General features: G+C 48.2%; 1 protein-coding gene across 1 annotated transcript in view; it reads left to right on the top strand.

Annotated features, from left to right (window-relative positions):
- Positions 1–12,292, top strand: part of gipc2 (GIPC PDZ domain containing family, member 2) — a 68,664-nt gene extending 56,372 nt beyond the window's left edge. The window contains exons 2-3 of the mRNA XM_085983463.1: positions 1,682–1,867; positions 11,822–12,292. Coding sequence (XP_085839589.1) covers positions 1,682–1,867; positions 11,822–12,019 — 384 coding nt within the window. The 3' untranslated portion in view covers positions 12,020–12,292. The remainder of the gene's footprint in view (positions 1–1,681; positions 1,868–11,821) is intronic.
- Positions 12,293–14,710: the final 2,418 nt, after the last annotated feature.

The raw sequence follows: 14,710 nt of genomic DNA, 5'->3' as shown, positions 1-14,710 counted from the left end.
ACTCAGCAGGCCAGGCAGCATCCGTGGAGAGAGAGAGAAGCAGAGTTAACGTTTCAGTTCTGACAAAGGGTCACAGACCTGAAATGTTAACTCTGTTTCTCTCTCCATGGATGCTCTGGCCTGCTGAGTGTTTCCAGCATCTTCTGTTTTTGTTGTTATCTCATTGGTGTTTGTGGGACCTTGCTGTGCACAAATTGGCTGCCGTGTTTCCCTACATTACAACAGTGATAGATTGGGAGAAGGGGAAGTGCAACGAGACCTGGGTGTCCTTGTGCACCAGTCGCTGAAGGTAAGCGTGCAGGTGCAGCAGGCGGTTAAGAAGGCAAATGGTATGTTGGCCTTCGTAGCGAGAGGATTCAAGTACAGGAGCAAGGATGTCTTGCTGCAGTTGTACAGGGCCTTGGTGAGACCACACCTTGAGTATTGTGAGCAGTTTTGGTCGCCTTATCTGAGGAAGGATGTTCTTGCCATGGAGGGTGTGCAGCAAAGATTCACCAGACTAATACCTGGGATGGCAGGAATGACTTAGGAGAGATTGGGTCGATTGGGCTTATACTTGCTGGAGTTTCGAAGAATGAGAGGGGATCTCATTGAAACTTATAAAATTCTAACAGGACTAGACAGACTAGATGCAGGAAGGATGTTCCCGATGGTCGGGGAGTCCAGAACCAGGGGTCACAGACTAAAGATAAGGGGCAAGCCATTTAGGACAGAGATGAGGAGGAATTTCTTCACCCAGAGAGTGGTGAACCTGTGGAATTCTCTACCACAGAAGGCAGTTGAGACCAATTCATTAAATATATTCAAGAAAGAGTTGGATATATTTCTTAAGGCTAAAGGGATCAAGGGATATGGGGAGAAGGCAGGGACAGGGTACTGAGTTTGGATGATCAACCATGACCTCATTGAATGGCGGAGCAGGCTCGAGGGGCCGAATGGCCTACTCCTGCTCCTATCTTCTATGTTTCTATGACTACACTTCAAAAGTACTTCATTGGCTGTAAAGCACTTTGAGATGTCCTTTGGTCGTGAAAGGCGCTATATAAATGCAAGTCCTTTTTTTCTGACCCAGGGGTAAGGTGCTGACAGCTGAGCCAAGCTGATGTAAGAAAAATCTTTACTAACTTGAAGATGCCCAATGTATTCTCCCTCTTTGCCGTTTACAGCCATCAAATCCTCGTTGCAATTTAATGATTGCTCCGCCTTTGGGATTAAAGTGAATGTTAGTGAGCTTAAATTTCCTGTTCGACCCCTGTATAAAAGAATTAAAAAATAACGTTTTAAAACCACAACAGCTTGCGTTTATGTAGCACCTTTTAACATAGTAAAAACGTCCCCAGGAGCGCAATCGGAGAGAAAGACACCGAGCCACATGAGATCTTAGGACAGGTGACCAAGAGTTTGGTCAGAGGTAGGTTTCAAGAAGCGTCTTAAAGGAGGAGAAAGAGGTTTAGGGGGGAAACCCAGAACTTAGGGCCGAGACAGCTGAAGGCACGGCCGCCAATGGTGGAGCGAACGAAGTGGGGGATGCACAAGAGTTGAAAAAGCTGAATGGGTTTGAATCTGTCACGACTTTTGATAACAGAAAATGCTGGAAATAATCAGCTCGGGGATGGCTAGTGTCTTCCTGTAGGGCCTCTGTCTTTCTATATTCACCAGCAATGTTTTTCCTCCCACACAGATTCTGTTCTGCACCTTGAATACTCACAGAATTGACATGGACAAGCTCCTCGGGGGGCAGATTGGCCTGGAAGATTTTATTTTTGCACACACAAAGGGCCTCAAGAAAGAAGTGGACGTATTTAAAGCGGAGGAGGCTCTTGGGTTAACCATAACCGATAACGGTGCAGGATTTGCTTTCATAAAGGTAGGTTTCAATCTTCTATCTGAGCCAAGTGGAGAAAGTAGCACTGAGTTTGCGACTAAAACATTGCGAAAGTATTGTTGCAGCTTTTTCACTGTGGGGATTCCACTTGTCCCTCTTTCTTATTTCCCCTGATAAAACAAGTGGAAGTTTTACTGCTGCTGCCAGTGACGTCCTTGGTGAAAGTTCAAACTGTTTTGTCATTTGTACTTTGTGACATTTCGTCCTATTTTTATTTGTTCAATAATTCCGTAACCTCTTAAAGGAAAGTGGGAACACCATCACCTCCAAGTTCCCCTCCAAGTCGCGCACCATCTCAACATGGACATCTATTGCCGTTCCTTCATCATCGCTGGGTCAAAATCCCGGAACTCCCTACCGAACTGTGGGAGTGCCTTCACCACACAAACTGCAGTGGTACAAGAAGGTGGCTCACCACCACCTTCTCGAGGATGAGTAGTGAGGGGTGACCGGGTACGGTAGCATAGTGGTAATGTCACTGGGCTAGTAATCCAGAGGCCTGGACTAATGATCCAGAGACGTGAGTTCAAATCCCACCACAGCAGCTGGGGAATTTAAATTCAGTTGATTAAATAAATCTGGAAATAAAAAGCTAGTATCGGTAATGGTGCCCATGAAACGATCGGATTGTCGTAAAAACCCATCTGGTTCACTAATGTCCTTTAGGGAAAGAAATCTGCTGTCCTTACCCGGTCTGGCCGGTATGTGACTCCAGACCCACAGCAATGTGGTTGACTCTTAACTGCCCTCTGAAATGGCCTAACAAGCCACTCAGTTGTATAAGGTGGCTCACCACCACCTTCTCGAGGGCAATTAGGAATGGGCAATAAATGCTGGCCTTGCCAGCGACGCCCACATTCCATGAACAAATAAATGTTTTTTAAAAAGCGCCAGTCTTGCCAGCGACGCCCATATCTAGAGAATCAATAATTAAAAAAAATAGAATTAGACAAGATAGCTCCTGTTGAAGAGCTAGCACGGGCGCGATTGGTCAGTTGGCTTCTACTTTCTGTAATTCCTGCCACTGTTGAATCTGCTTCCAACGTCTCCCTTGACCCTAAAATTATTTGTGGGTTTGACGACACCCCCATCTTGGTAAAACTGTCGGTCGGTATTTGCGAGCCTTCAAGTTTGACAGCCGCAGACCGTGGCATGATCAGAGTGAGATTTCACGAGCAAGAGAGTAAAAGCCCACTTTATTTGCAAAATGTTTGCTTTTTTTGCCTATTTTCCACCCCATCTCCCCTGAGTTGGCAGTGAGTTGTAAGCATGACAATCTTGGAAGGATGTTTGTGCACTTTGTACGTTTGCAAAGGTCAGAACTCTTTATTTAGCTTAATGATGGTAACCCAATGCCAAACAGATCTGCATGGCAGGGTTTGAATTGTTTGCACGTCGAGCCATTTTTATTGCGTGATGCTCCGGAGACGAGAATGTTCTCTGGAAGTAGCTGTCTGTAGTGCAGCTTGGACTACACACTTGACTTTTGAGACAATGATTACATTTCAGAAATTCAAGCTATGAACTGAAGGGAAAGTTGAGTCTGTTTCCTGTGGAGAATTTTTTTTTTTTTTTTTTAAAACAGCAAATTATGATCTGGAATGCGCTGCCTGAAAGGGTGGTGGAAGCAGATTCAATAATAACTTTCAAAAGGGAATTAAATATATATTGCAAAAGGATAAATTTGCAGATCAATGGGGAAAGAGCAGGGGAATGGAACTAATTGGATCGCTCTGTCAAAGAGCCGGCACAGAGGGCCGAATGGCCGCCTCCTGTGCTGTAACATTTTATGATGAAACCTAAAATTAAAAGACGAGCATTGCGCACGGATGTAAAATACTTTTTCAAAGGTACTAATAGATTGGAGATGGCTCTTAATTTAAAAAAAAAAAAACCCACCCAAGTGCGAACGAAGGGGCTGGGAATACAATGTCAGTTTCCTATAACAGGCTCGAAGCGGAAGGGAAGTGTCAGAGGGGCTGGGTGTGGGTGTACGCCTTTCCAGCAGGCAGTTTACGAAGTAAAGAAGCCAGCAAGGCGATCATTGTTGACAGAATAATCACCGCAAAATGTTGGCAAAGGGAAGGAAGTCATTACTGCTCTGTGCTCGCCCTGAGTAATGACCCCCCCTTTTTTCTGTATTGCAGTTAAAAAGTAATTCTAGATGGAAACAAGGTAAGGTTGCTTTGTTGCGTAGCAGAATTGATTAGGATATGTTGGAGGATGGATGTTATTATTTTGCGGAATAACTTAAACGGTTTACAGTATTACAGGTAGATGTTCACAGCTTTATTAAGCATATGATAACTCTTAATTGACAATTAAATATGCATTCAGTAGTTTTTAACCTGGAGATTCCACACGTTAACAACGAAATCGTCGCTGATCAGTTCTCCGTGAATTCGGAGGGGTCTCTTCCTGCAACGACGGTTTCATATTTTGTTTTCTCAATCCGGTTATGTTTCAGTATAATCTAATGTTCCTTTCATGTCTCCTGTCAATGACTTCAGTTTTACACATCCCGATTGATCGGTCAATCAAATCCTGAGGATGAAGTCAGTTGCAGAACAATCAAAGGCCTTCTAACACTCCTGTGCACGTGTTACATTCCCAACACCCTAAGCCATATTCCTTTTGACGGATATTATCTACCAGGATGGCCTCTACATATAGCCATTCATGTTTCAATTCAGTCGCTTTCAACTAATGTCCTTTAGGGAAGGAAATCTGCCGTCCTTACCTGGTCTGGCCTACCTGACTCCACACCCACAGCAATGTGGTTGATTCTTAACTGCTCTCTGAGATGGCCGAGGAAGTCACTCAGTTGTAACTAACCACTACGAAACATAATCAGAATGAAACCAGATGGACAACCCACCATTGACCTCTGCACGGGCTACGGCAACGGCACGCTCAGCCCAGTCGACCCTGAAAAGCCCTCCTCACCAACATCTGGGGACTTGTACCAAAATTGGGTGAGCTGTCCCACAGACTAGTCGAGCAACAGCCTGACATAGACGCACAGAATCACACCTTTCAGCTAGTGTCCCAAACTCCTCCATCACCATCCCTGGGTATGTGCTGTCCCAACGGCAGGACAGACCCACCAGGGGTGGCGGCACAGTGGTATACAGTCGGGAAGGAGTGGCCCTGGGAGTCCTCAACATTGACTCTGGACCCCATGAAGTCTCATGGCTTCAGGTCAAGCATGGGCAAGGAAACCTCCTGCTGATTACCACCTACCGCCCTCCCTCAGCTGATGAATCAGTACCCCTCCATGTTGAACAACACTTGGAAGAAGCACTGAGAGCAGCAAGGGCACAGAATGTACTCTGGGTGAGGGACTTCAATGTCCATCACCAAGAGTGGCTCGGTAGCACCACTGCTGGCTGAGTCCTGAAAGACATAACTGCCAGTCTGGGCCTGCGACAGGTGGTGAGAGAACCAACATGAGGGAAAAACCTACTTGACCTCGTCCTCGCCAATCTACCTGTCGCAGATGCATCTGTCCATGACAGTATTGGTAGCGGTGACCAGCGCAGAGTCATTGTGGAGACGAAGTCCTGTCTTCACACTGAGGACACCCTCCATCGTGTTGTGTGGCACGGCTAAATGGGATAGACTCAGAACAGATCTAGCAGCTCAAAACTGGGCATCCATGAGGTGCTGTGGGCCATCAGCAGTAGCAGAATTGTATTCCACCACAATCTGTAACCTCATGGCCTGGTATATCCCTCACTCTACCATTAGCACCAAGCCAGGGGACTACATGCATGCTAAAAAGCAGAAGCAGCATGCTGTAGAAAGGGCTAAGCGATCCCACAAATAATGGATCAGATCAAAGCTCTGCAGTCCTGCCACATCCAGTCGTGAATGGTGGTGGACCATTAAACAACTAACAGGAGGAGGAGGCTCCTTGAATATCCCCATCATCAATGATGGCGGAGCCCAGCATGTGACTGCAAAAGACAAGGCTGAAGCGTTTGCAACCATCTTCAGCCAGAAGTGACGAGTGGATGATCCATATCGGCCCCACCATCACAGAAGCCAGTCTTCAGCCAATTCGATTCAGTCCACGTGATATCAAACGGCTAAGCGCACTGGATACAGCAAAGGCTATGGGCCCCGACAACATCCTGGCTATCGTGCTGAAGACTTGTGCTCCAGAACTAGCCGTGCCTCTAGCCAAGCTGTTCCAGTACAGCTACAACACTGGCATCTATCTGACAATGTGGAAAACTGCCCAGGTATGTCCTGTCGACAAAATGCAGGACAAATCCAACCCGGCCAATTACTGCCCCATCAGTCTACTCTCAATCATCAGCAAAGTGATGGAACCTAAGAACATAAGAGCAGGAGTAGGTCATAGAATCAGAGAAAGTTACAGCACGGAAGGAGGCCATTTTGGTCCATCATGTCCGCGCCGGCCAACAGAGCTATCCAGCCTAGTCCCACTTCCCAGCTCTTGGTCCGTAGCCCTGCAGGTTACAGCATCCCAAGTGCACATCCAAGTACTTTTTAAATGTGGTTAGGGTTCCTGCCTCTACCACCCTTTCAGGCAGTGAGTTCCAGACCCCCACAACCCTCTGGGTGAAGAAATTTCCCCTCAAATCCCCTATAAACCTTCCACCAATTACTTTAAATCTGTGCCCCCCTGGTTTTTGACCCCTCTGCTAAGGGCAATAGGTCCTTTCTATCCACTTTATCGAGGCCCCTCATAATTTTATACACCTCAATAATGTCTCCACTCAGCCTCCTCTGTTCCAAGGAAAACAGACCCAGCCTATCCAATCTTTCCTCATAGCTAAGACTCGCTCTACTGCCGGCAACATCCTTGTAAATCTCCTCTGTACCCTCTAGTGCAATCACATCTTTCCTGTAATGTGGTGACCAGAACTGCACGCAGTACTCTAGCTGAGGCCTAACTAGTGTTTTATACAGTTGAAGCATAACCCCCCTGCTCTTGTATTCTATGCCATGGCTAATAAAGGCAAGCATTCCGTATGCCTTCTTAACCACCTTATCAACTTGGCCTGCTACCTTCAGGGATCTGTGGACATGCACTCCAAGGTCCCTTTGTTCCTCTACATTACCTCACTCTTCTCCAGATTGAATTCCATTTGCCACTGTTCTGCCCACCTGACCAATTTATTGATATCTTCCTGCAGTCTACAGCTTCCTTCTTCAGTATCAACCACACAGCTGATTTTAGTATCATCTGCAAACTTCTAAATCATATCCCCCTATATTCAAGTTTAGATCATTGATATATACCACAAAAAGCAAGGGACCTAGTACTGAGCCCTGCGGAACCCCACTGGAAACAGCCTTCCAGTCACAAACGCCCATCAACCATTACCTTCTGCTTCCTGTCTCTGAGTTCGTCTTTAATCCAATTTGACTTCATGACCAGTCTGCCATGTGGAACCTTATCAAAAGCCTTGCTAAAGTCCATATACACTACATCAAACGCACTACCTTCATCTACCCTCCTTGTTACCACCTCAAAAAATTCAATCAAGTTTGTCACACGACCTACCCTTAACAAATCCGTGCTGACTATCCTTGATTAATCCGTGTCTTTCTAATGAAGATTTATCCTGTCCTTCAGAATTTTTTCCAATAATTTTCCCACCACCGAGGTCATTTGGCCCCTCGAGCCTGCTCTGCCATTCAATAAGATCATGGCTGATCTGATCTTGGCCTCAACTCCACTTCCCTGCCCACTCCCCATAACCCTTGACTCCCTTATCGTTCAAAAATCTGTCTATCTCCACCTTAAATATGTGAAATGACCCAGCCTACACAGCTCTCTGGGGAAGAGAATTCCAAAGATTCACGACCCTCCGAGAAGAAATTCCTCCTCGTTTCCATTTTAAATGGGTGCCCCCTTATTCTGAAACTATGCCCCCTAGTTCTAGATTCCCCCACGAGGGGAAAACATCCCCTCTGCATCTACCCTGTCGAGCCCCCTCAGAATCTTATGATTCAATAAGATCACCATTCATTCTTCTAAACTCCAGTGAGTATAGGCCTAACCTGCTCAACCTTTCTTCACAAGACAACCCCTTCATCTCCGGAATCAACCTCCATGAACCTTCTCTGAACTGCCTCCAATGCAAGTATATCCTTCCTTAAATAAGGAGACCAAAACTGTACGCAGTACTCCAGGTGTGGTCTCACCAACGCCCTGTACAGTTGTAGCAGGACTTCCCTACTTTTATACTCCATTCCCTTTCCAATAAAGGCCAACATTCCATTTGCCTTTTTGATTACTTGCTGTACCTGCATGCTAACTTTTTGTGATTCATGTACAAGGACCCCCAGATCCCTCTTAACTGTAGCATTTTGTAATCTCTCTCCATTTAAATAATAATTTGCTTTTTTATTTTTCCTACCAAAGTGGATAACCTTGCATTTTCCCACATTATACTCCATCTGCCAGATTTTTGCCAACTCACTTAGCCTGTCTCTATCCCTTTGGAGATTCTTTTGCATCCTCCACACAATTTGCTTTCCCACCTATCTTTGTATCATCAGCAAATTTGGTTACAGTACACTCGGTCCCTTCATCCAAGTCATTAATATAGATTGTAAATATTTGAGGCCCCAGCACTGATCCCTGTGGCACCCCACTAGTTACAGTTTGCCAACCGGAAAATGACCCATTTATCCTGATTTTCTGTTAGTTAGCCAATCCTCTCTCCAACCCCGTGAGCTCTTATCTTGTGTAGTAACCTTTTATGTGGCACCTTATCGAATGCCTTCTGGAAATCCAAATACACGACATCTAATGGTACCCCTTTATCCGCCCTGCTTGTTACATCCTCAAAGAACTCCAGTAAATTTGTCAAACATTATTTCCCTTTCATAAAACCATGCTGACTCTGCTCGACTATATTCTGATTTTCTAAATGTCCTGCTATCACTTCCTTAATGATGGGCTCCCAGCATTTTCCCAATGACAGATGTTAGGCTAACTGGTCGATAGTTGCCTGCTTTCTGTCTCCCTCCTTTCTTAAATAGGGACGTTACATTAGCGGTTTTCCAGTCCGTTGGGACCTCTCCAGAATCCAGGGAATTTTGGTAGATTACAACCAATGCATTCACTATCTCTGCAGACAGTTCTTGTGTCATTGGCAGTGATATAAAGCGGCACTTACTCACCAATAACCTGCTCACTGATGCCCAGTTTGGGCTCAGTCAGGACCACTCGGCTCCCGACCTCATTACAGCCTTGGTCCAAACCTGGACAAAGGAGCTGAATTCCAGAGGTGAGGTGAGAGTGACTGCCCTTGACATCAAGGCAGCATTTGACCGAGTGTGGCATCAAGGAGCCCGAGTAAAACTAAAGTCAATGGGAATCGGGGAAACTCTCCACTGGCTGGAGTCATACCTTGCACAAAGGAAGATGGTTGTGGTGGTTGAAGGTCAATCATCACAGCCCCAGGACATCGCTGCAGGAGTTCCTCAGGGCAGTGTCCTAGGCCCAACCATCTTCAGCTGCTTCATCAATGACCACTTCTCCATCATAAGGTCAGAAATGGGGATGTTCGCTGATGACGGCAGTGTTCAGCGCCATTCACAACTCCACAGATAATGAAGCAGTCCATGCCTGCATGCAGCCAGACCTGGACGATGTTCAGTCTTGGGCTGATAAGTGGCAGGTAACATTCGCGTCACAGAAGTGCCAGGCAATGACTATCTCCAACAAGCGAGAGTCTAACCACCGCTCCTTGACATTCAACGGCATTACCATTGCCAAATCCCCACCATCAACATCCTGGGGGTCACCATTGACCAGAAACTTAACTGGACCAGCCACATAAATACTGTGGCAACAAGAGCAGGTCAGAGGCTAGGTATTCTGCGGCGAGTGTCTCACCTCCTGACTCCCCAAAGCCTTTCCACCATCTACAAGGCACAAGTAAGGAGTGTGATGGAATGCTCTCCACTTGCCTGGATGAGTGCAGCTCCAACAACACTCGAAGCTCGACACCATCCAGGACAAAGCATCCCGCTTGATTGGAACCCCATCCACCACCTTAAACATTCACTCCCTCCACCACCGGCGTACTGTGGCTGCAGTGTGTACCATCTACAGGAGACACTGCAGCAACTCGCCAAGGCTTCTTCGGCAGCACCTCCCAAACCCGTGACCTCTACCACCTAGAAGGACAAGGGCAGCAGGCGCACGGGAACACCATCACCTCCAAGTTCCCCTCCAAGTCACACACCATCCTGACTTAGGATATCGCCGATCCTTCATCGTCGCTGGGTCAACATCCTGGAACTCCCTCTAACAATACCGTGGGAGTACCTTCACCACACGGACTGCAGCGGTTCAAGGTGGCGGCTCACCACCACCTTCTCAAGGGCAGCTAGGGATGGGCAATAAATGCTGGCCTTGCCAGCAATGCCCACATCCCATAAACTAATTATAAAAAAAAAACTTTACAGGAGCCTACCCACCATGAAATAATCACACCTCTTGTGTCCCTGTGAAGTTAAAAGCCGAATAATTTACAAGATGGCGTTCCGTCCACATCCACCGCCCGCCCCTCGGCTCGTCTGCCTGCCTCTGCCTCGGCATCAGTGTAAAGATGTATTGCAGTGCCATCTAGTGGCAGTAAAAGGCCATTAACAGACTGTTGTAATTGGAGATCCCTCATAGCTGCATGTTCATAGCTTGCTGACTTTTCTTAAATTGAAAAATGTTGACTTTGTGACCATTCTTCATGTATGGGTCTCGACTGTCAGTGGACTATTTATCTGAGGGGCCATCACCGTCCAGCTCAATCCCAGCCTTCCCTGCGTTCCACACAACCGCACTTAGCAGTAGGAATCAGGGGATTACAGTCAGGACTTGTGTCTGATTTGCTTCCTCCCCAGTCCACCAGCACTCAGACCAATTGTCCGTAAGAGGAGTAGGCCTGTCGAGCCTGTTCCACCATTCAGTTGGCTTAACACAGAAGGAGCCATTCGGCCCATCGTACCTCTGCCGGCTCTTTGAAAGATCTGTTCGATTAGTTCCGCTCGCCTGCTCTTTCCCCATAGCCCTGCAAATTTCTCCTTTTCCAGATATCCAATTCCATTTTGAAAGTTGCTACTGGATCTGCTTCCGCCACCTTTTCAGGCAGTGCATTCCAGATCATCATAACTCTCATTACAAAAGAAAACTACATTTAAAAATAAAAAAAAATTGCATAAAAAATAATCATGGCTGATCTGTAGCTGAACTCCATTTACCTGCCTTTGTTCCACATCTCTTGATATCCTTATGTTACAAAAATCTATCGATCTCTGCCTCAAATTTCAATTGACCCAGATCAATTTGGAAGAAACGTGCTTCAGATTTCCATTGTGAACCCAAGGAAGGTGCCTTCCAAATTGGTGACGCTACGCTGTCGTGATCCAATCCAAAGGTTGAGGTTTGGTACTTTTGTGGAAAAGCTACTAAATGTGGCCCTCTCAGCATTGCCCACACCCTGAGAAATTTAAAGAAAATGCGCTACACCGGGCAGCACATTGACATCATCAATGCTCAGCCAATATGTTGGCTTCCCAGCCTGATGAAGATTTTGCACAAAATTGTTCCAGCTTATATATAAAAAAAAAAGTATCCTTATTGACAACAACTCCTTGCGTTTTATATAGCGTCTTTAACTTCGTAAATCATCCCAAGGCGCTTCACCGGAGCGTAATCAGCCAATGGTGGAGCGATGGAAATCGGTGATGAGCAAGGGGCCAGAATTGGGGGCAGCGGCGAGCTCTGAGGGTTTTATTAACCATGGAGTAATAATAACGGAAAATGTTGTAAAAGATGTATCGGGTCTGTTGGCATCTGTGAAGCTGGTGTTTCTGGTGTAGACTCTGTCAGAAATAAGCTTTTTGTTGCTTTACCCTAAGTGTCCGCGCTCTCTCTCTCTCTCCCAGCGCATCAAAGAGGGCAGCATCATCGACCGAGCTAAATTAATCCTCGTCGGCGACCACATCGAATCGATCAATGGCCGTGACGTGGTGGGTTGTCGGCACTACGAAGTGGCCAAGATGCTGAAAGAATTACCGAAAGGCCAAACATTCACACTGAAACTGGTAGAAACTACGAAAGCGTTTGGTAAGTTTCGACGCTGAGCGCGGTGCACGGGAGCACAGACCTCCTCCTCCTCCGCCCGCTCGCTCGCGCCCCCCGAGCTGTGTGCATCCATCTGTACCTGACTCATGTAAACGATCTCTGACTTTCAACCGTGGGAGGCATCGTGGCCGATGTCGCGTGTGTTTTCACCCAGGAGCGACTGGACCCTCCGAGTTTGTCCCGTCTCCCCTCCCACCAACCAGCCCTTGGGTACGGCAGAGTCGTGGTTATATTACTGGACTAGTAATCCAAAGGCCTGGACTAATATTCCAGAGGACGCAAGTTCAAATCTCAACAGTAGTTCGAGAATTTGAATTCGGTTTATATCAAATAAAAAATCTGGAATTAAAAAAGCAGGTATTAGTACAAGTGTCGGTAAAGCTGTTTGATTGCCATTTATAAAAGAAAATGCAACTGGTTCACTTGTGTCCTTTAGGGAAGGAAACCTGCCGTCCTCAGCTGGTCTGCTCGGTGTCTCAAGTCCCACAACAATGTGGTTGGCTCTTAAACTGTCCTGTAAAGTGGCCAAGCGAGCCACTCAGTTGTATAAAACTGCTGTGCAGTGGTACAAGCAGTGGTGACCACCTCCTCAGGAGAACTCTGGATGGCCAGTCAATGCCGGTCTTGCCAGCAACATCCACACCGTGCTCAGTTGCCTGCCTGCACACTCTTTTTTTCGTGCACTCGCTTGCCTGGTCACCCGCTCTCTTTCCTCTCGCTCTCGCGTGTCCTCCTCTCGCGTGCTCCCTCTCCCTCTCTTTCCCCCCCTCTCCCTCTCTTTTCCCCCCCTCTCCCTCTCTTTTCCCCCCCCTCTCCCTCTCTTTTCCCCCCCTCTCCCTCTCTTTTCCCCCCTCTCCCTCTCTTTTCCCCCCTCTCCCTCTCTTTTCCCCCCCTCTCCCTCTCTTTTCCCCCCTCTCCCTCTCTTTTCCCCCCTCTCCCTCTCTTTTCCCCCCTCTCCCTCTCTTGGGGGGCCCCCCCCCCTCGCCCTCTCTTGGCCCCCTCGCCCTCTCTTGGCCCCCCCCCCCCTCTCTTGGGGGGCCCCCCTCGCCCTCTCTTGGCCCCCCCCCCCCTCGCCCTCGCCCTCTCTTGGCCCCCCCCCCCTCGCCCTCTCTTGGCGCCCCCCCCCCCCCCCTCTCGCCCTCTCTTGGCCCCCCCCCCCCCCTCGCCCTCTCTTGGCCCCCCCCCCCCCCCCCTCTCGCCCTCTCTTGGCCCCCCCCCCCCCTCTCGCCCTCTCTTGGCCCCCCCCCCTCGCCCTCTCTTGGGCCCCCCCCCCTCGCCCTCTCTTGGCCCCCCCCCCTCGCCCTCTCTTGGCCCCCCTCTCTTGGCCCCCCCCCCTCGCCCTCTCTAAGCCCCCCCCCCCCCCTCGCCCTCTCTTAGCCCCCCCCCCCCCTCGCCCTCTCTTGGCCCCCCCCCCTCGCCCTCTCTTGGCCCCCCCCCCCTCGCCCTCTCTTGGCCCCCCCCCCTCGCCCTCTCTTGGCCCCCCCCCCCTCGCCCTCTCTTGGCCCCCCCCCCTCGCCCTCTCTGGGGCCCCCCCCCCCTCGCCCTCTCTTGGGGGCCCCCTCGCCCTCTCTTGGCCCCCCCCCCCCCCCTCGCCCTCTCTTGGGCCCCCCCCCCTCGCCCTCTCTTGGCGCCCCCCCCCCCTCGCCCTCTCTTGGCCCCCCCCCCCCCCTCGCCCTCTCTTGGCCCTCCCCCCTCTCCCACAATTCACAATTCAAATCGCTTTATTGGCATGATAAGGTACATCTTATGTTGCCAAAGCATCAAAATACATTTATGGTTGAACACATAAACGCGGTTCTATTCATACAGTTTATAAATATACATTCGCCTTGTTTGTATATATTCTTGTCTTAGTTTACTGGTTGTCCCTCTGTTCATGGCAAGCTGTAACATAGTGTGCCGCCAGTGTTACACAGCTTCTCTCCTCCCCCAGTAGGAAAGGGAGTTTTTGGTTGTCATTCAGATTTCTGAATTCAGGGCATATTTGGGAGAATTTTTGGTAGAAATTCTCCCTGATGTCCTGATATTTTCCACAGGCTGTGAGGAAGTGCATCTCTGTCTCAACTACTCCCAGACTGCAGTGAGAGCATATCCTGTCTTCTCTTGGCAGCCTGGTTTGCCTGTGTCTGCCTTTTTCGATGGCTAGGCTATGTTCGCTAAGTCTGTACCTTGTCAAGGTTCTTCTCAGTTTGTTATCCTTTACCATGGTCAGGTAATCAGCTATATTGTATTGTCTGTTTAGGGCCAAGTAGCAATTGAGTTTGCTTTGGGTTTTTGTTGTTTCTGCCCAATATGTCAGATATTTTTCCTTTTGCTTAGCGACGATTGTGTTGGGTCGAATTCTTTGTGTTACCCTGTCACTGTCCTGGGACTGGTTATTGTTAGTGTTGTTAGTAGTTACTTCACTGAGTCCCAGGACTAGTTGACTGAGGGTATTTTTCTTTATGGTCAGCTCTTGGCATTTCAGGGCGTCGTAGTGATAGCATTGGGGGTTGCTCATTTGTAGGTGATTCCAAAATTTGGTGGCTCTTTTTTGGATAGTGATTATTAATGGATATTGGCCTAGTTCCGCCCTGCATGCATTGTTTACTGTTTTCCTTTGAGTCCGGAGGATACTTTTACAGAATTCTGCATGTAGGATCTCAATTGGGTGTTTGTCCCATTTTGCAAATTCTTGTTGTGTTAGCGGT

The sequence above is a fragment of the Somniosus microcephalus genome, chromosome 3 (assembly GCF_052327205.1).
Source record: "Somniosus microcephalus isolate GS21.2 chromosome 3, FLI_Smic_1.0, whole genome shotgun sequence".
Taxonomy (NCBI): Eukaryota; Metazoa; Chordata; class Chondrichthyes; order Squaliformes; family Somniosidae; genus Somniosus; species Somniosus microcephalus.
The sequence above is the reverse complement of the archived record's forward strand: the minus strand, read 5'-3'. Positions and strand labels throughout refer to the sequence as shown.